This window comes from Portunus trituberculatus, chromosome 8 (assembly GCF_017591435.1).
Source record: "Portunus trituberculatus isolate SZX2019 chromosome 8, ASM1759143v1, whole genome shotgun sequence".
NCBI classification, from domain to species: domain Eukaryota; kingdom Metazoa; phylum Arthropoda; class Malacostraca; order Decapoda; family Portunidae; genus Portunus; species Portunus trituberculatus.
The window spans coordinates 7,299,163-7,320,998 of NC_059262.1; the positions used below are offsets into that span (position 1 = coordinate 7,299,163).

A 21,836-nucleotide genomic window follows, 5' to 3' on the forward strand; every position below is an offset into this window, starting at 1 on the left:
TTAATTAATCCACACACACACACACACATACACACACAATTAGAATATAACCTTGCACAAATTTGTATGTTTTAGTTTCTCCTACATAAACAAGTCAGTGAATCAGTCAACACTTATTATCTCTCTCTCTCTCTCTCTCTCTCTCTCTCTCTCTCTCTTACATATTTTAGTTTTTACCTCCATACCTGTTACTTTTTACCTGAACTGCTAAACTTTACAGGGTGACAGACGGGCACACAGACAGACAGACAGATAAAACAACCCAAAAGTTAAGTAGGTCAGTGTCAGGAGTTGGAGAGAGTCACACACACACACACACACACACACACACACACACACACACACACACACACACACACACACACACACACAAGTACTAGCAGTGGAAGTACTGGTGAATTAAGAGAGAGACACAGAGAGAGAGAGAGAGAGAGAGAGAGAGAGAGAGAGAGAGAGAGAGAGAGAGAGAGAGAGAGAGAGAGAGAGAGAGAGAGAGAGAGAGAGAGAGAGAGAGAGAGAGAAAACAGGAACAAGGAAGGAGGAAAAGAGAAAATAAAATCACCTCCTTACCAAAAAAATATACATAATACATCAATAAATAAATACATGAATTAACTGATAAATAAAGCAATAAAAAGAAAAAAAAGAAGACATAACTTTCACAATAGTACATGTGCCTGATTAAATGCAATACAGTGTTACCAAGCTGTGTCTGAATAAATCCTTTGCAATACAGTGTTACCATCTGTGTTCTGAGTAAATCCTTTGTAAAAGTGTTACTAAGTTATGTTCTGATTAAATCTTATGTAATACAGTGTTACCAAGCAGCATTTGAATAAATTCCTAGCAATTCAGTGTTATTGAACTGTGTTTGATTAACTCATCTACTCAGAAATGCCTTCCCCTCTCACTACAACAATTTTCCAAGGCCACAAAGACAACTAGATGGTTTTCACGACAGTTTCTCCATATAATAAACTAGAAGTCTCGCCAATTTATCACCAGAACCATAGAAATGCTCTTAAAAACACAAGTATCTTCAACTGGAGCCTTCAGAAAACAGTGACACCTTCCCCTCTCACTACAACAACTTTCCACGGCCACAGAGTCAACTAGCCAGGTTTTCTTAGGTTAGGTTAGGTTAGGTTAGCAAGACAGTTCCTCCATACAATACACCAGAAATCTTGCCAATCTATCACCAGAACCATGAAAATACTCTTAAAAACACGAGTATCTTCAACTGGAGCCTTTGGAAAATAGTGATGGTGAGAGAGCTAAGCATTTCAGAATAAGGACCTAAATTCTTTGCAATACAGTGTTATCAAGCTTCATGGATTAATGGTGATGGTAAGATACATAGATAGTGACACATGCATAAAAACGGAAAGGAGAAAGAGATTGAGGGAATGTATGAAGGATGAGGGAAGGGGTAAGATACATGGAGTGACACATGCATAAATAAGGGAAGCAGAGAGAGATTAAGGGAATATATGAAGGATGAGAGAGGGAATGGAAGAATAAGCTTGAGTAGACATGATAGATAAATGGAGAGAGAAAGAGAGAGAGAGAGAGAGATTAATACATATTGTAGATATATAAATAAATGAAAGAATAAATGCCACAATACAGAAGCTTACCTTGAATTAGTATACCATTGTCAAACACAAACAAAAGTAAAAAAAAAAAAATGTTCTTGACAAAAAAATGTAATGTGATAGACAAATAACTAATACATATGAAAAAAAAAGAAAAAAAAAAGCTGTATGATTATGTGCTACAGTTTGTGTATTAAGCCTTTCAGTACCAGGACACATTTTCACATTCCTTCTGCTTACCATTTGGCCATTTTAGACAGCGTCAGAAACTCATGTGAGGATCACAATGGTGAGGACTCTGGCTATTAATCTTCTGACCTCCATAGAACTTTCCTGAAATAAATAAAACCATCTAATCATATCCAAAACTCCTGGTAAAAATGCATCCCAGTACTGAAGGGCTTAAGTGTGTCATTGTCACCCACAACAAAGGTTAAACAACAAAGACTCTACTGAAATTGGGATTATTCAGTTCGCCCATCACCTCTCACTAAAATCAACACCAAGTAGAAACCAAGTGTTTTATTACCTTATTATTTGCAATGGGACAAAAAATGTACAAAATAAAATCAAATAAATGAATAGATAAATAAATTACCGATACATTTGACAGATGAAATAAATAAGAGTATTTTTCCTTCATATTATGTCCTTTTTATACACACTGTTTATAGTGATGTTAATAAATACTGTGTGTGTGTGTGTGTGTGTGTGTGTGTGTGTGTGTGTGTGTGTGTGTGTGTGTGTGTGTGTGTGTGTGTGTGTGCATGGAAGGTCAAGAGGAAGGTAGACAATTATCAGGAAGGTCAACAATAAACACTTGAAGACTGGACTAGAGAGAGAGAGAGAGAGAGAGAGAGAGAGAGAGAGAAACCACAGTCAACATATGGTGAGTGCTGCTTGCAATACATCTAAGCACCCTTGCATCAGCACTCAAGGTTATGTACACTATCACCCATATAGAGATGCCTTTTCCTCTCACTGTAACAATTTTCCAAGACCAGACACAGTTTCTCCATTTAATAAACTAGAAACCTTGCCATTCTATCACCAGAACCATAGAAATACCCTTGAAAACATGTGTATCTTCAACTGGGGCCATTGGAAAGCAGTAACGCCTTCTCTCACTACAACAATTTTTCAAGGCCACAGAGCCAACTAGCCAGATTTCCTAGACAGTTTCTCCATTTAATAAACTAGAAACCTTGCCAATCTATCACCAGAACCATGGAAATACTCTTGAAAACATGTGTATCTTCAAGTGGAGCCTTTGGAAAGCAGTAACGCCTTCCCCTCTCACTACAACAATTTTCCAAGGCCACAGAGATAACTAACTGGATTTCCAAGACAGTTTCTCCATTTAATAAACTAGAAATCTTGCCAATCTATCACCAGAACCATAGAAATAGTCTTGAAAACACAACTATCTTCAACTGGAGAATTTGGAGAACAGTGATGGTGAGAGGTAAGCGTCTCAGAATACGAGAGGTATGGTAAGTATGAGCCTTGCATTAATACTCAAGGCTACATAGACTATGAAAGAGAAGTAAGTGTGATGTGTGAGCCGTGCAATCAAGGCCATGGTTAGAAGGAACTGCAGAAAAAAATGAGGAAAAATAGTGATATGATAAAAGATAATAAAACAAATACAAATTGTTAGTTAGTTTTTCATTCTCTTGTTCTCCTCCTCCTCCTCTTCACCTCTTCTCTCCTTCCTGTTCATCTACTTTTTCTTTCTCTTCTCTTCCTTCTTTCCTTTTTTTCATATTCCTTTTCCTCTTCCTTTTCCTTTTTACCTCTATTTTCTTTCCTTATCCTTCCTCATCTGTTTTCCATTATTATCCTTTGTCACAATCTTCTTTCTCTACTTCCTTCTTATTTTTTCTCCTCCATTCTTCATCTTTCTTCTTATTCCTTCCAACTCAATTTTTCTTTTCTCCTTCTCCTCCTTCTCTTCCTGATCACCACCATCACAACCAATACACATAACCATCAAGTCATTTTACCGAAGTGAAAATTATATTTCTCCTCCCTCCACTCCCTTCTCCTCGTCTTTTTTCTCTCTCTTCCTCTTTCCTCCTCCCTCCACTCCTTCCTTCTTCCTATTATCTTCTCACTCTTCCTCTTTCATTTCTTCCTTCTTTGTATCATTCCTTCCACATCTACCCCTCCCTCTCCACCTCTGCCCTTCCACACCCTTCCTGAGGTCAAGGGTAACACACACACACACACACACACACACACACACACACACACACACACACACACACACACACACACACACACACAGCCTTCACATTTTCTTGACAGCATATAAATGCTAAGTTTCTAAAAAGTTAATCATTTTAAATGACATTCACATATAAGATGAAAGTTCTTTACATGTTTTCAGGTTTTTTTTTTCTTTCTTTTTCTTATTTTCTTTTTTTTTTACTGTTACCTCCCTACTACAATAATTTCAACTACTACTACTACTACTACTGCTGCTGCTTTATGGGAATCAAGACAACATCCAAATTAATAAAAACTTTACATATTTTTATTTACATGACCACCCTTCTCCCCTTCTGTGGCACACTGCAGGTTGTGACTCCAGAAACGGTAACAACATAACACTGCCCACCAAGCCACTCTAACTACGTAACACTCAAACAGCAAGAATAATACAGAGACTATTACATGTTGGTCTCTTAATTTTTCTTGCCTCTCTCTCCCCTCATCAAATTTAGCTATGGTCAGTGTTCTCAGGATTACAAGTGTGAATATATTGATGGCATGGCTGTGTGGTTCGGTAATTGTGTCCTCAAACTTGAAAATAAAGATGAGCATAATTAATTCTATATAAGTGAGACGAGGCTGGCTAAGATCACAAAAAATTAGAAAAAAAAAAACATGAATAAATTGCTACTCTCCAAAATATTAGTCATGAAATATTTATTAATGGTTCACATGTCAGTTGCCAAAGAGAAAAACCAAAAGGATTACCAAAGATTTGAGATAAAGTGTCTTGAAAACTTCCTGTACACTTTTGATGAGTCCACAGAGATTATGAGTGTCTTGGGCTCAACCTGCACGAGTACCACCATTACCACCATGACCTACCACCAGACACAACCAGCTTACCAATACCAACATCCCCAACTTGTACTTCTACCAATACCATCACACACCCACACACCACACAAATTTCTACACCCAACCTGTGCCTCTTACTATCTACAAGTACAAAAAACAGCCTAAATAAATAATCCTGCTTGACTTCAATACTAACCTTGCCACACTATAGATCATTCCTCTCCTACACTCTGATAGCCTCACTCTTCTACCTTCTTATGCTTAAACTCATAGATCATCTCTGCAAACTCCTCTTGTTTCCTACGCCTGTTTTGGACCAGAATTGGCGCCAAACCCCATCTGTACCTGGAATGACAAAGGGAAGTGTTAGGGGGACTGGAAAAAGGAGGTGTTAGGAAGACTGGAATGAGGAAGGATGGAATTAGGGGGGCTGGAATGCCGAGAAAGGGAGATTGGAATGGCAGGAAAGGGAGACATTAGAGGCACTGGAATGCTGAGAAAGGAAGGCGTTAGAGAGACTGGAATCCCGTCAAATTTTCTTTGTAAAAGGGAAGGACTGGCCAAGTGCAACAAAAACATAAAGAAAGAGTTGTCAGTCTCCTTATACAGCCAATAGTTAGCCGAAGAACCGGGACAAATGACTTGAAAATTACATAAAATAACTCCTATCAAAGATTAAGAGATTGGAATGTCTAGTGAAATGACATACATCGATTGGTATGAGAAATAAGGAGCCTGAAATTTTACAGGGGGACTGGAATGCTTTGTAAAATTATATGGAATGACTGGTATGAAAGATCAGGAGTCTGAAATGTTACAGGGAGACTGAAATGCCTTGAAAAATCACAAGGATTCAAACACAACAGACTAACTTTTAAAATTTGAATGGAACATTACAATCTCGCCTCGCTCCACTAAAAGTACAATTCAATGAGAATAAGTCAGCAAGACAACCAACGTTTACTTACCCAACAAACATTATAATAGTGACGGCAATACTGGCAGAGAACACGGGGTACTTCATGGTTCCCTAGAGTCTTGTAGCAGTAAGAGAAACAATGTCACAGTAACTCCAGACACCCTGAGACAATGACACAAGGACAGCAGTGTTTAGCCAGATGAGTTGGGTGTGTTCTCTTCACTTGGGCTGTGCAGGAGTGGCAGCTACATGTTGCTCTGTCTTATAGCGAATGAGTAGAGGCTTCCAGATGTAAATACCACCCAGGATGCCAACACAGGATATGATGGCCAACTGTGGGATGGTGACTCTGTTGTGGGAAAGAAGAGGAGGTGGAGGTGGTGAGAAAAGTGCTCATGAGTTATTATTATTATTATTATTAACCACTTTAGTACATGACACATTTCCATATATATTCTGGTTACTATTTGGTAATTTTATACAGCTTCAGAAACTTATGTGGGGATTAGAATAGTGGACTAAGGCTATTAATCTTCTGACTTCCATACATCCTTACTAATATCAATAAAATGGTCTAATTGTACAGAGATATCAAGGTAAAAATGTGTCCCAGTATTGAAGGGGTTCACCTCCTTCAATACTGCGACGCATTTTTACATTGATTTTTTTAGTATGATTAGGCGAGTTTACTTGCATTATGAGGAGTCTATGGAGGTCAAAAGAATAATAACCAGTATGTTTACTATTCTAATCCCTTACATATGTTTCTGAAGTTGTATAAAATCACGAAATGAGTAGGAAAATGTGTCCTGGTACTGAAGAGATTAAAACTTCATAAGTACTGGGGGATTTCTCAAAGTGCACACATAATGCCCTGACTGCAACAGCTTCTTATTTTGGTAATAATGCCTTGTGTAAGTTCATGCACTATTGTAACCTAATCATGTGTGATGCCAAAACAAATCCCCAGCATGCCATTACTGGTATTATTGAGAATTAGATAACAAGTCTAGTGGATTTCTAGTGTGCAGAGATCAGTACATTTCTCCACACCACCTCAACACACATGTGGCTGTAAAGAGTCAAGTGTGTTGCAACACAAGAATATCATTGGTGAGGAAGTGTGTTCCAAATTAGTCTTGAACTTTTTACCATAAAGGATAAAAGCCACATTATTTTTTATTACAAATTTTCTCCTATATAAGGTAAAGAAAAGTGACATTATTAATAAGTGTTGCTAGAGTTGAGACAATGCAAAATAAATGAGTGGTGAGGAAGGGCCTTTAAAAATCCTTCATGAACTTTGACCACTGCTACTAATGACAGGCTGCCATTCACTTAAGATGACTGATACTTTTTGAGAATACATAAACCCTGACTTTATATGACTCTAACTAAAAAAAGAACAGGTAGTGAAAGTGGATTTATGATGTAGCTAGTAATGTTTTTGTCAGTCTGCAATCAAGAAAAGACAGATTTACACACTTGCTATAATGCTCCTGTGATGAGTGAGATGAGTCAGCATTCACTATAACACACACCACCCATAAAGGGATCTATTCAACCACAGCATCTGGTCAAGTCCAGCGACACAGCATGACCACCCAGTGTGACACAGCACTGCCACCCTGCCTCACCCTGCAGCACACCCATCCAGTGTGACATGGCACTGCCACCCTGCCTCACCCTGCAGCACACCCACCCAGTGTGACACAGCACTGCCACCCTGCCTCACCCTGCAGCACACCCACCCAGTGTGACATGGCACTGCCACCCTGCCTCACCCTGCAACAGACCCACCCAGTGTGACACAGCACTGCCACACTGCGGTACACACTCCCAGTGTGACACACAGCACTGCCACATCCTGCAGCACACACATCTAGTGTGACACGGCACTGCCACACTGCCCCACCCTACGGCACACACTCCCAATGTTACACGGCACTGCCACACTGCCCCACCCTGCGGCACACACTCCCAGTGTTACACGGCACTGCCACACTGCCCCCCCCTGCGGCACACACTCCCAGTGTTACACGGCACTGCCACACTGCCCCACCCTGCGGCACACACACCCAGTGTTACAGGGAACTGCCACACTGCCCCACCCTGCGGCACACACTCCCAGTGTTACACGGCACTGCCACACTGCCCCACCCTGCGTCACACACTCCCAGTGTGACACGGCACTGAGCAGGTGGTGGTGTCACACTGCGACACACCCAACCAGTGTGACATGACAGAAGTGAGGTGGCGGCGCCGTCCAGCCTCACTCCAGTCACGCCGCACAGGTCTGCAACCAGTGTGGCACAGGTGTTGTGATCACGTCTGGCGCCATCACAACCCATGGACACCAATAAATATATACAACAAACACCAACACCACCACCATCACAACACAGCTCTCACTCAACAACAACAAAACCACTCCGGCCAGCGTGCCACCACCCCCTCCTCCTCCTTTGCCGAAAACAAACACATATGCACTCACAACCAGCACAGCTCCCACTCATCACCAGCACCACTCCCTGACAGCCGCCCCTCCGCGCCACACGCCACACAAACATCAATAACACATATGGGAACACAACGCCGGTATTCAACACTCCACACTCAATACTCACCCTCGCGGTCGCCTGATCATGGCTGGCTGTGGGTAGTGGTGATGATAGTGTTGAACCTCGCCTTAACAAACATGTCTCTTGCATAACTCATTCTCAGTATTACTCATTTCGTAACGAGTCATCGCTAAACATGTTACCGAGTGTTGTTTGGTTAGCCTGTGACAGTGAGCGAAGATGTTGTTTAATGGAGTAATGAGGTGTAGTGTTTGTAGGCTGCACGCATGTCAATTGTCAGCTGTTCTTGTTTACCCAGCTGAGAGAGAGAGAGAGAGAGAATGTGTGTATATATATATATATATATATATATATATATATATATATATATATATATATATATATATATATATATATATATATATATATATATATATATATATATATATATATATATATATATATATATATATGAGGGGAGAAAAAAAAGGAAAAGAGAAGTAAAATATACTGATGACGTAAAGTCTTTCATTCACATAAAAATCTGTGGCTAACTGAAGGTTACCAGTTTTTACTTCAGAGGAGTAAAAAATGAGATGAAAAAAAAAAAAGTAGGATAGAGGGTAAGAGTGACGTAATGAAGCTGCGATAATTCTGTGGCGGCCTTTAACCTTTCATGTCACGGGTGGGGCGAGATGGCCGCTGGCAATACTGCACACTGCTACTTTTGAGAGAGAGAGAGAGAGAGAGAGAGAGAGAGAGAGAGAGAGAGAGAGAGAGAGAGAGAGAGAGAGAGAGAGAGAGAGAGGATGTTCATTGCCATAAACACTTTTTCCATGCATTCTCCAAACTACACTAATAAAATCATATTATTTGCTACAATTTACTATGTCGAATTAATATACAAGGGATGTCTTTCGATCTTTACCTTTGACACACATCCATGCCGTGATCAGATATCCACATTTTCCCGTCCTGTTTAAATACTGGTAATTGTAGTTTATGTGTGTGTGTGTGTGTGTGTGTGTGTGTGTGCTGCCCGCGCCGGGTGTCAACAATTTCGCTCATTTCACGCCTGCCGCGGCGGTGTCCCTTCATAATACCACAGGGTTCACGGACAGCTTCCCAAAGAGAGAGAGAGAGAGAGAGTACTAGAATACGAGGATATATAGATTGCAAGACATAATAATGGTGACAATAGCAATAATAGCCTAATACAAGGAAAAAGCACAAAAGTAAACAATCTCTCTCTCTCTCTCTCTCTCTCTCTCTCTCTCTCTCTCCAGGGATTCGCTAAGAGGACTCATTAACCTTTCATTGTTGGGCACCTGGAAAAAGATGGCACGTGGATACACAGAAAAAGTATAAATAAACCATCAAATTAAATGTGATATGATACCGTAATAAGAGAAACTGCGCGCCGTGGTGGTGGTGGTGGAGGTGGTAGTAGTAGTAGTAGTAGTAGTAGTAGTAGTAGTAGTAGCATGAATAGCAGTAGTAGCAGTAATAGTAGTAGTAGTAGTAGTAGTAGTAGTAGTAGTAGTAGTGGTGGTGGTTGCAGTAGTAGTGGTTGTAGTAAAGACAACAACAATAACAACAATCAATCAATATTAGCCACCCCCCCTCACACACACAACAATAGTCTTAATTCCAATGAGGATATCAGAGAGCCACAATACAAAGCTTCCTGATTGAACGCCAGCCAGTAAATATTGTTTTAATCTTCCCTTAGTTCACCGCGGGATATAAAGTGTGTGTGTGTGTGTGTGTGTGTGTTTCACTGTTTGATCTGCTGCAGTCTCTGACGAGACAGCCAGACGTTACCCTACGGAACGAGCTCAGAGCTCATTATTTCCGATCATCGGATAGGCCTGAGACCAGGCACACACCACACGCCGGGACAACAAGGTCACAACTCCTCGATTTACATCCCGTACCTACTCACTACTAGGTGAACAGGGGCTACACGTGAAAGGAAACACACCCAAATATCTCCACCCGGCCGGGGAATCGAACCCCGGTCCTCTGGCTTGTGAAGCTAGCGCTCTAACCACTGAGCTACCGGGCGCGCATGTGTGTGTGTGTGTGTGTGTGTGTGTGTATGTATGTCTTGACTGAGGCTCGACAAGGTGAACTGCTGAGCCTGCTGACGTCAGTTGAGAGAGAGAGAGAGAGAGAGAGAGAGAGAGAGAGAGAGAGAGAGAGAGAGAGAGAGAGAGAGAGAGAGAGAGAATTTCTTCTACATTGTAACCAAAATTTTCATACATCTTTTCTAATAATCACTGTTGATAGTATTATATAGTCGTATACATAATGATTTGGTTTTAAACTGTATTTATTCAAGCGCTGTGTCTTTACCTATAGTCTATATACAATTATACATATACAAGCAGTCACCATACATTAGAAAAACAGCCTAGCTAAAAATGTAAAGGTCTGTTGCAGCTTTGATAATAATATTCAATTGCTTTTAATCGCGCACACACTCGGTCGCGCCCTTGGAAGCCTAGCAACAGCCAGCCAGTCAGTTAGTCTGTCAGTCAGTCATGCAGTCAGTCAGGGCTATATTAGGAACAGGTTGGCCACACTCACATATTCACGTGGACAAGTTTTGCTCTCCATCTCCATGTCCAGCTTTTGCGAGGCCACTTTCTCTCTCTCTCTCCGTTAATTTTTTCATTATTGGCGCCTTAATACTCCGAGATTCGCGCCTCAGTTTGATGGCGCGCGTTGATTCGCCAGCTTCCTATAAAGAGAGGTTACATTTTTCCTAAGCTTTTAATAATGATCTCAAACCTTTCTGTATCCGTTCTTTTATTTATCTAATATTTGTTCATACTATTCTTCTTTACCGCTTTAACAGGCGCCATTGCATTTCTTTTTCACACCCTTATGAATAAATGTTATAATAGAACACCCACTAATCAGGCAGAAAATAGCAGGAATTAATTAATACATTGTTATAGGTGACTGTTCCTCGCGGATTGTAGTAAAGGAATAAGTCAGTGGCTCAGAAATGACAAGTTATAGCAAAACCAGTACGTGTGTAACAGTGCATAACATCACTGGCTATCTCATTGGGCGAACCTCCGCGCCAAGTTATGACTTTTGCCTTTGGTCTTTTCACTAGATAATAGATGGCAGCATCCCTCTACCTAGCAACCGCGGTGACCTTCAGCATAAGGATATATCAGAAATACTGCTAATGGTTTATGGAGAAATAGATCAGCGAATACAGACTGACACGTCAATTGAAAGAAAGTACCACATTATAGATCACCGACACACCAACACACACACACTCTCTCTCTCTCTCTACGAAATTAACACTTATTAGTAGCAACGTCATTAAGTACGCATGCATTTTTTCCTACTCCTAAACCTGCCTTCCTCTCATGCACACCCCCGATCCACACTCCACAGCCCGCCCAAGGAGAACCAGTGGGCTGCGAGGCGTGGTTACCCCGGGGGTGTATTGAAGGGATGGGCTACCTACGATGTTTTCTTGTGGCTGTCATTATTTTTGTTACAGTTTTTACAGGGTTCATAGACTAGATAAGGCTGGCCTGCTGTATGTCTGCCTACGCATTGGATCTTACCACCGCCACTACTACTACTACTACTACTACTACTACTACTACTACTACTACTACTACTCAAAACGCCCTTTGTTGTTGAATAAGAATGGTAATCCAACATTTCACATGATTATAACATAATCTGGATAATTTAGCTATAAAACTACATAGATTATAGATTTCAGATATAATACTGTAATGTAACCAACTATTAAAGAACAAAACTATATAAATAATATATGTAAGTAGTCCAACACTAGTATAATATGAATGAATGAATAAATAAATAAGCTATATATTGCAGGTATAATAAAAATGATAAAGAAATTACTAGTTTCAATATATAATCTTAACTCATTACACGAGTTCATAAAAGGCATGGCAAAAATGTAACAAAATGTACTTTTTGTATATAGTATACTTAACTGTAATGTAACAACAGCACAACTTACTGTAAAAACCTGATACAATATTATCATTAGTAGAGTCAATCCAAGCACCAGAATAGCAACATGTAGTGGGTTAGTTCACTGCTGCCTACAAAGCCATGCAGACCTAACCTGCACTGGTTTACATTACATAAAGAAGATTAAAGCTTGCAGCAATGAAATGCTTGAGAGAGAGAGAGAGAGAGAGAGAGAGAGAGAGAGAGAGAGAGAGAGAGAGAGAGAGAGAGAGAGAGAGAGAGAGAGAGAGAGAGAGAGAGAGAGAGAGAGAGAGAGAGAGAGAGAGAGAGAGAGAGAGAGAGAGAGAGAGTATAGGAAAGGAAACAAAAGGAATTGATAGGAAAAATAAAAAAATTAATATGAAAATAAATGAAAACAAGAAAAGAGAGAAGATAAAAGAAAGAACAATAAGTAAGAAACAAAGGCAGGCAGACATATCATAATCATAATGCACTCATAAACTCTAAACATAATTCAAAAGAACTCTTACATACAAACATACAATCACCAATCAACACTCCCCAGGGCCTCACACAGCTGCGCGCACATGCACACACACGCACACACGCACGCATGCACACACACACACACACACATTCTTTTACTATCACACCAGTATCAACTAAGCACACTACACCAAACGATCCACTCCCACAATCTATATGCAAATACTCAACAGGTACCACCAACACTACCACTATGTCAGGCCTGCACCCTTCTACCAATACTCAACACCACCACCACCAACACCACAACCCACTAGCACTACAGCACCTAAGCGCGAGGCAAAGCGAGGACCACACAGTGACCAAGGCACACAACGCTGCACAGAGCAAGCAGAGCCGCCATGAGCTACTCTAGACACACACGTCTTGACCTTTGTACTTACAGAGACATCTTATAAGTCATAATGGCAGGATACATACTATAGTACATGGTCAAGGCTACAATGCCATCTTAAAAAATACCACTGACACTCTGCTGAGAATGCCTTGCCTGGAATGCTCTAGTTTGATCATGTTAAGTTGAATTAGGTTAAGTTAGATGGCAGATAGGTGAGGTAGCACTGTGACATGGTAATGCTCTGGAGATGACATTGTGATATAAGAAGTGATGTTAAATGTAAGGCTACTTGTTATCGTATTGTGATCTCAAACAGAAAACATAACAAGGCAAAACACTCCAAGAAAACATTGGAAATGGCACTGTGAAGCAAGAAGTGAGGTCAAAGAAAGGCCACTTGTTAGTGTACATGATACCAAACAGAGGACATCAATTCAATACATTCCTGGGAGAACTAGTCACCAAACTGAGGAACATCATGGATACACTGTGATGTTGATCTGAGGGCAATAAATTTTTGGTTAAGCAAGGCACTCTGATGGAGGACTGAACACTGAGAAAATAAATAAACTACACCACCTTACACATCCAGGCCATGTGGTTGTCAGGACCCCAGGTAACGAATGCTCTATGTCTGCATTCCTCCAATCACTTTACTTGTGACTCAGAAGGAATGTTATAACAAGAAGAGCAGGGGAGGAAAGCTATAGGAGAAAATGAAGTTTGTACTATAGTTTTGGAAATTTACACACACACACCTCAGCTTAAGAATATGGTTACATTAAAATGCTACAGTAAATTTCATGTATTACACATATCATAAGTCAAAAGAATGCACCATTTGTAAAATTCAGATGATACTTCCCTGCAATATCATACATAACATTAGAGGTGAGTAAATGTGAATGAGTTATAAAAACTGTTGGCACTTAAATACGAGTACTACTGTATTTCCCTGCCTTCCAGATAAAGGATTCTCAGCCAGTACAATATATTGACTACACTGTATCAACTAGTGTATTGCAGAGTTTAGGGTGTCATATACAAGGCTGGACTTTGAAATACCTTTGTGACACACCTCCACTACTTTCATAAGGCTCTACTAGAAGTAAAACAGGTTTTCAAGAGTGATTTTTACAGTTCAAGTGACAGATTAACAAGGCTAACCATTAGCATAGCCTTGGAAAATGTTGTGGTGAGAGAACAGAGCGTTTCAGAATACAGCCTCTATTATTGTGTTCTGTATGCATAACTGTGGCCAGAAATAACACCACAGATTTGATTCGCTTCATATAACCTTTCCCTTTCTTACCAGTTCATCAAAGTTACCAGCCGTTTTGCAACCCATGACACAACTCCTGGCTGGTGCAGTGTGTGCATACGTCAACAATGGGAATCAAGGAAAATATTAATAGTATAAACATGAATCAGCACCATCATAACAGCTGCTAATTAAGGACACAATTGCAGTGGGTGTCCTCAAGAGAACTAACCTAAGTGAGCATCTACAGTGTGTCACTCACTTATGCTAATGCCTTAGTACTATAAAATTATACTCCAGGCTATAAAAACAGCTACTTTACCTGAAAAAAATCATGCTCTAGGTCATAAAAACCTTACCTGAGAAAAAAATACATGGAGGACATACAGTGACTATGAGTAAAATATAATGAAATCAAGGAGTAATAAGAGAAATCAGTGAGGGGACTGTACAAATAGAATTAAGTAAAGCCAGTACTGAATTGTGACCATCAAACAGCACAGGATGAGGCTTCAGTAAACTGAAAGACGAGTTTCTGTTCGCACGACATTCAAAAACAAAATAGAAGCTGTAATACCACAAGAAATGAAAAAAACTGATGTCAAAGTAAAGGATGGAGGTCAGACAGAGAGAAAGTAGAATTTGTAGAAATAAACCACAAACAGATACTATTCTTTGAAAATATATAAACATAAAACATAAACTTTCAGAGGAATCATGAGAATACAAAGATAATTTTTTTGTTATTTTACACTGAGTTTTTTGTCTCTAGAATACTGGGGTTAGAACCTTGGACCTCTCAGTTGTCAATTGTCCGTTTTACTTCACATGCTCACTGAAAAATCTATAACTCTATCCGTTTATCTTACTACTGTCTTCTATATCTCTCCAACTCCATCAGTTTACCTTACTATTGTCTTTTCTATCTTTCCTAGAATGTAAAAAATTTTTGTTAGTTATATAGTACATACAGTAAACATTGAACACACTTCTCAGGGATGCAATCTGGAGGGAACAATAGAGTAAGTTATTGTGCCTAAGTTCTTCAAAACACTATATGTGGCAAAGTTTGACAGAATGGTTACCTGAGCCTTGGGTGGATAGGAGAGAGAGAGAGAGAGAGAGAGAGAGAGAGAGAGAGAGAGAGAGAGAGAGAGAGAGAGAGAGAGAGAGAGAGAGAGAGGGGGTGGAGAATTCATTAACACACATGCATTGTTTAAGATAAGACACAACATTAGTACATCCCCTTAGTCTGATACAATACAATGGCACACACTGGAGGAGGGAGAGAACACCAACACTCCCAATAAGAAACTACCTTGAGCCAAGAAAACCTTCTTACCTTCCCTTTGAGACCAACACTCTTTTCTTTTTCATTGTCTGAGTGGCTGCATGTATTAGAGACACACAGCACACCCACATCAAACATTCTGAACTCTTGAAATCCACGCCTGTGGTTGTAACGAAGTATTTGCCCACATGGCAGATTGCTGCCCTGAGACGAACCTTACACTGCATAAGGTGCAGGCAAATGTGTGGCTGAGGTAGTGATGTCAGTGGTGCCAGTGGCAGGGCAGGGCTATGGTGGAATGCTGAGACCCACATGACAGCAATAGAGGCTGGTCCTGCAGGAATACAATATCAAGTAACAACACAGAAATTACTCACTTATTTCCATTAAGTTTTGAGGAAAACTTACTAAATATCAACAATTAGAAATATTTATTGGTCCTACACACTAACTAACTAAACATCAACAATCAGATATATATACTTGTTGTTTATCCTCCTACAACCTTGATGACATATCAAATACAAGCAGAAATATGTACCATTTATTCCCACGAGAGCCTATGTATCTATTAACACATCTGTCTATCCCTCTAGTAGCAGTATTTAACAAGCAGAAATCTGTGCTGCCTATTCTCAAGAGAAGCTATGAATGTCAACCTATCCATCCATCTCTGACATTTCTCAGTACATCCCCTGACATACTTGTACCTCCACAGTTTGGCAACAGAGAGGGAGCCCTGCACTGCTGCCCCTCTAGGTCTGTGTCCTGTAGGTCAGATAACGAGGGGAAAATTCCCCGGTGTCACTGTCTTCAGCATCGTCTCCCAGCCTGCCATCATTGGTATTGCCGAAGACACAGGAGGCATAGGAGGGTGGGGCTACAAGTGAGACACACAGAGAGAGAGAGAGAGAGAGAGAGAGAGAGAGAGAGAGAGAGAGAGAGAGAGAGAGAGAGAGAGAGAGAGAGAGAGAGAGAGAGAGAGAGAGAGCAGCATTAGCATAGTTGCAGTGGAAGAGGTGATGAGAGGGAAGACCCCTTGATTTAGGAGTCTCAAAATTGGCAAAATAAAAACTCATCTTATAATCTGGCATATGTGGTATTCTGCAATTTTGACAGAATCTTCTAACTTTTAGGGAACACCATGAAATGACACCACACCACCGTACAAGCAAAACACTGCAACACTTACGAACTTCACGGAACTCCTCGGGAAGGAAATTTTCAGTGTAGGGAGGTGGGTCACCACTGTATGGAGGGGCAGTGGGTGAAGGAGCTGAGGGTGGGTGTGAGTGCGAGGGGACAGCAGGGCTGTGTCTGGGGCTGTGCCTGGGGCTGTGATTGATAGGGACTGTCATAGTAGTACCACCTATTTCTGCAGCACTGGGTTGGACAAGGAAGGAGGAGTAGGTGTTCTGTAGGGGCAGGGAGCCGACGATCACAGGCACCTTGGCTTTCACAGTCTTACAAGTCCCAAACTTTGCCAGTAGCTGAAAATACAAGCATCAGTTTGTTTGTTGTACTAAGAGAAATACACATACACATATACACACTAAAAGCAATCACAATTCACAGAATAACATTTACTGGTCAGCATTTATAAACACCATAAAAGCTTTCTTAAAAAGCCATGTACCTTCAACTAGAGTCTTCATGACACAAAAGCATTGCAAAACACTCCAGCCTCCCCTCCCCAACTCACCACAAAGATGTACTGAATGGTGATAATGTTACAGTGCTTGAGGTGACTGGCAGGCACAGCTGGGATGGGCAGAGGCACATTCTCCCATACATCCCTGCAGCGAGAACCCAACTGAGGGTGGTACACTCTCTGCACTGTCCTCTCTATCTGCTTCTGCTTGGCCTTGGTGATGTAAGTGGTTACCTGCAGGTTGGAGAAACACAATTCAGATTATAGTTGGTGAAGAGAAAAGACAAAGATGGACGAGAAAGAAAGGAAGAAAGGGGAGAAAAAACAAGATGAAAGAGAGGAGATAAAGCAGAGATTGGAATGGAGAAGTTGGGAGGGAAACAAAGATAGAAAAAGAAAGAAACTGATGAGAGGACAAAAAAAATAATATATAAATAAATAAGCAGTAAAAAGTCATCCTTCATAATCATTCATCATAACCACCACCACTGTCATCATCACTACAACAACAATTACCCACCACCACCACCATCACCATTACCTGAATAAGCTTAATCTCAGTATACTCAATGGTGGAGCTTGTGTTGTTCATCACATCTCCGTTCACCAAGATGCTCTCGCCAGACACGTAACCCGACCGCTGTGCCCGCATGTTCATCTCTATGGGGCCCTCAGCACAACAGCAGCAGCACACAGTATCCTCCTTCTGAATTACCATTGGGATCTGCAGAGTGAATGAATTTATCAGTTTATTATCTATTTAGTATTTTCTTCTCTGTGTCCATCTTTCCATTTTTTAGGTCGTAAGTTAGTAGTTTGTTTGTTTTTCCCTTAACTCCTTCAATACTGGAACACATTTTTACCTCGAGATTTATGTAGGATTAGACCATTTTATTCACATTAGGAAAGATCTATGGAGGTCAGAAGATTAAAGGCCACAGTCTTAAATATTTTAATCCCCACATGAGTTTCTGAAGCTGTATAAAATCACCAAATAGAAACAAGAAATGATATGGGAATGCATCATGGTACTGAAAGGGTTAACATTTCTACTGTATATATTTCCTTTCTCTCTCTCTTAATTTAGTAAGTTTGTTTTTTCCTCATCATCTCTCCCATACAACGACTATAATACCGACAAAGATGATGAAGATAATAATGAACACAAAGGGGAGAAAAATATATATGTAAGAGAAACAAAACAAGACAACACTAATAACAAGAATAACAATAACTGTAACTCACTGTCGCAAAGGGATCCAAATTAAGGTCATACATGAAGTTGACCGAGAAGAACACCTTGTGGCTCTTGTCAAAGCTCCAGGGCAGGTCAGCCTCAGCCTTCACCTGATACATCACCTTGCCAATGTTTGACACAAAGGAGGACGGAATGTCTCGTGGCAAAATGAAGGAGAAGGGAAACTTGCGGTAACCTGGACTAAAGCTGTTACCTGAGCCTGGAGAAGCGAGGTAGAAAGGGACAGTGACTGAGAGAGTAATATAAGCACCAGGATAAAAATATCCTGTAGTAAATAATTCATAAACAATAGACATTCTTATTCTTCTCTTTATTAGAGCATGCCTTTTACCTGAGGTTAGGAGAGAGAGAGAGAGAGAGAGAGAGAGAGAGAGAGAGAGAGAGAGAGAGAGAGAGAGAGAGAGACTAAGCAAAAAAGGTGTGTGTGTGTGTGTGTGTGTGTGTGTGTGTGTGTGTGTGTGTGTGTGTGTGTGTGTGTGTGTGTGTGTGTGTGTGTGTGTGCTATACGTGCCTTCACCACCCCAGACAAGGATAGGGTGTCTGAAGTACAGCTCCCCAGCCCGGTAGTGGCGTCTACTCTTGCCGCTCTTCTCGGACCAGTGCACCTTGGACTGCCCCTTGATGGTGATCTTGATACCTGTTACCAACAAGCACACACACACACACACACATGTAAGCCCACACACTGCACCACCAAACCTTTACATTCTTATGGATCCTACTCAAAGCTTAGTTAAAGTAGTGAGAGATAAGTTTGCAGTATAAAAGATACCAATGGCAGCCAAAGGAATGATGGAGTAGCTTAAAGCTTTCAGTATCTGTGTTTTTATTTTGTTCTGTAAAGTCATATAATGTTACTCACTCAAATAGTATATATATATATATATATATGTTTCATTAGCACTAAAGAGAGGCAGGTAAGTGAACCATTAGTCTAGAGAAGATGCAGTCATCTTTCTCTCTAATAACTATTCAACTGCAGAACCAAAGCCATGAACTACTTCATAGAACTAAAAAACAATAATTTTCTCAAATCAATAACTATTCCTTCTAGTAACTGATAAACCAGTAAACCAAAACCACACACTAACTTCTGCAAGAGACTTCCTCGTGACAGGCCACCGTGAGATAGCCATTGACAGCCTGCCCTGGGACATAGACAGGCAGCTCAGGGTCCAGCGTCACCAAGAAGGTAGTGAACACCATTGCTGTGGCTTGCAGGAATGAGGGAAGCCCAAGGTATGGGGAACAGGGAACTAGAATCTCTTAATCGTTCCGTGTTGCACAGATGTCCCTGGAAAGACAAAGCATTATAAGACACAGCAAAGGCAGAGAAGGGAAATTGTAGTTTTAACAGCACTGTTTATCTGTTGGTGTTTCATGAATGTCACAATTTGGTGAAGCACCCAATGTTAGGCTAAGTAAAATGTTGTTAATGTTCTTAAGGCACTTTTATAACCAAGAATAGTGTAAGGGGGCATAGGGAAGGATGATATCTCCTGTCTGTTGGCTATCTTTTAGAGATTCCTCCCAACAGTGGTGTTTCGCCCTTAAACCCTCAAAGTTTACCGCATTTGTCTTATTTTAGCCTCTTTCATCCTAAACCACAGCTATCCAACCACCACCTTACTACTGACGCTACCCATGAAGGCAGCTGTGTGTGTGCGCGCGTGTGTATGTATATGCGTGTCCTTGGGAGGGGAGGAGAGAGGGGCGGGTCACATAGCACAGACAAAAAAAATTCTGAGGGAAGCTATACTCAATCTCCTCACTGCCCTCATTACTGTCACTGCCAACACCTGTCTGTCTGCCTCACCCACGTCACACACTGCATGGAATGACTCTGGACGTACAAGGCGCATATAGGGCTTCCTTGTTACTGTCATGGTGTAATTAGATAGAGAGCGCACAAAACACAGCCATGAGTCACCCCAGGATACGCCCTACTTAGCAGTGTTCAACCTTTGCAGCACACCCACCACTTCATACAATGCCAGCCAACACCACTTGCACATCACACATATCCCCTCTGACATATTAATACTTCCAATACACCACAACGTCACTCAAGTAGCCTTGAAATACGTACTGACCACTGTTCACTGAAACTCATTGCCATAATACCAGTTAAGATTCATTATTCATGTCATTTAATTCTTCTTAGCAGCCTTTGTGACTTCTTTGTAACATACACAAGCAGAGGTACTTGTAAGTCTCATATGGACATATATCATATAATCACAAACACAGTACCTTCCCTCTCACGTTATCCTCCAGGCTACTCTCTTCCTCTTCTTGTGACCTATTTGGACTGAGATTGGAGAGGACAGATAAGAGCTATTAATAACGTACCAAATATTAGCTTAGGTTGTGTATTAACTTAAAAAAATATAACAAGATAATACATATGTCTCTTGGCCTCATTAAAGCATGTTTCTGTTATCCCGCTAAAAGTTTACTTTTTTTTTTAAGGAAGTCGCATCAGGGGGGGAAAAAAAGTTACAGTCCCAAAGTCGCAAATCGCACTGGGGAAACCAAGAATGAAAGTAGCAAAGTAGCAATCGCAGAAGATTAAGCATCACTCAGCGGCAAAGAAGCACCTGAAAATGTCTGTCTACAAGTCCGCAGAGACCACAGTGACGACTCCTTCGGACTCTCCGCCCAGGAATGACCTTGTTCTGCTTGCCAGTCTGCGCCTCTTACAGGAGTCTGCTGCAGTGGTGTTGTCTCCGCCACTCTCCGTACCACACACTTGATCGTGTCAGCTGAACTTGGCACTCAACAATCAGCATCCTGAACGCGCCAATACTCGGGAGGCGGGATAAAGCATTGTAAGACAATATCATTGTATACTCCTACTCAGTATTTCTGCTAAATAAAAGCACACCATAAATTTACATGTAGGAATGAATTGTATGTTTCAGTTCATCTGCACTGATTTGGTTGTCATAACATATATGGGAGATTAAGTTGCACTCTTCATACGACACGTAAATTCACTGCAAACAGTCAAGCATAATAATTCAAAGGAAGTTATTGATGCTGGTCAGAGGATAATTACAAATATTATATAGAAGTATCAGCTCCTAATGTGAGACGAGATTGACTGAATGAATGAGAGCCGAGACAATTCAGGCGGAGACTGGCCTGGCAAGTGGCAAACTGTGAAGTGTAAACACTGACACAGAGACGCCGAGCACATATCCAACCACTGACTTGACCACGTTCACCTCTGACATGACCCCTTCTGCTGTGACCTGACCCCACCCTCACGCTGGCTTGACCTGCCATTTTTATCAGGTCCCAGAATAGCAAGATAAAACTCGTATCTAGCCTGGCGGAGAGGAGTCAGGGGAAA

General features: G+C 40.9%; 1 protein-coding gene and 1 long non-coding RNA gene across 10 annotated transcripts; both read right to left on the reverse strand.

Moving 5' to 3' along the window:
• Positions 1 to 4,112: 4,112 nt before the first annotated feature.
• Positions 4,113 to 8,455, reverse strand: LOC123500152. Its single transcript, XR_006673190.1, has 3 exons — positions 8,217 to 8,455; positions 5,639 to 5,938; positions 4,113 to 5,015 (listed from the first exon to the last, which is right to left on the reverse strand). It is a non-coding gene; the product is annotated as an uncharacterized LOC123500152 (long non-coding RNA).
• A 4,012-nt stretch (positions 8,456 to 12,467) lies between these two features.
• LOC123500158 (arrestin domain-containing protein 3-like) lies at positions 12,468 to 21,259 on the reverse strand. Of its 9 annotated transcripts, none has more exons than XM_045248894.1 (9): positions 21,151 to 21,259; positions 19,570 to 19,772; positions 18,990 to 19,115; positions 18,466 to 18,677; positions 17,762 to 17,944; positions 17,272 to 17,454; positions 16,762 to 17,059; positions 16,280 to 16,449; positions 12,468 to 15,903 (listed from the first exon to the last, which is right to left on the reverse strand). In XM_045248894.1, exons 2-8 carry the CDS (start codon positions 19,682 to 19,684, stop codon positions 16,325 to 16,327), a joined length of 1,242 nt encoding a protein of 413 aa, XP_045104829.1. In that variant the 5' UTR covers positions 19,685 to 19,772; positions 21,151 to 21,259; the 3' UTR covers positions 12,468 to 15,903; positions 16,280 to 16,324. The 9 variants fall into 9 exon arrangements, with proteins under 9 accessions (XP_045104829.1, XP_045104848.1, XP_045104857.1 ...); XM_045248913.1 differs by having other exon boundaries at positions 16,280 to 16,400; positions 21,079 to 21,216; XM_045248922.1 differs by having other exon boundaries at positions 16,274 to 16,400; positions 21,079 to 21,216.
• Positions 21,260 to 21,836: the final 577 nt, after the last annotated feature.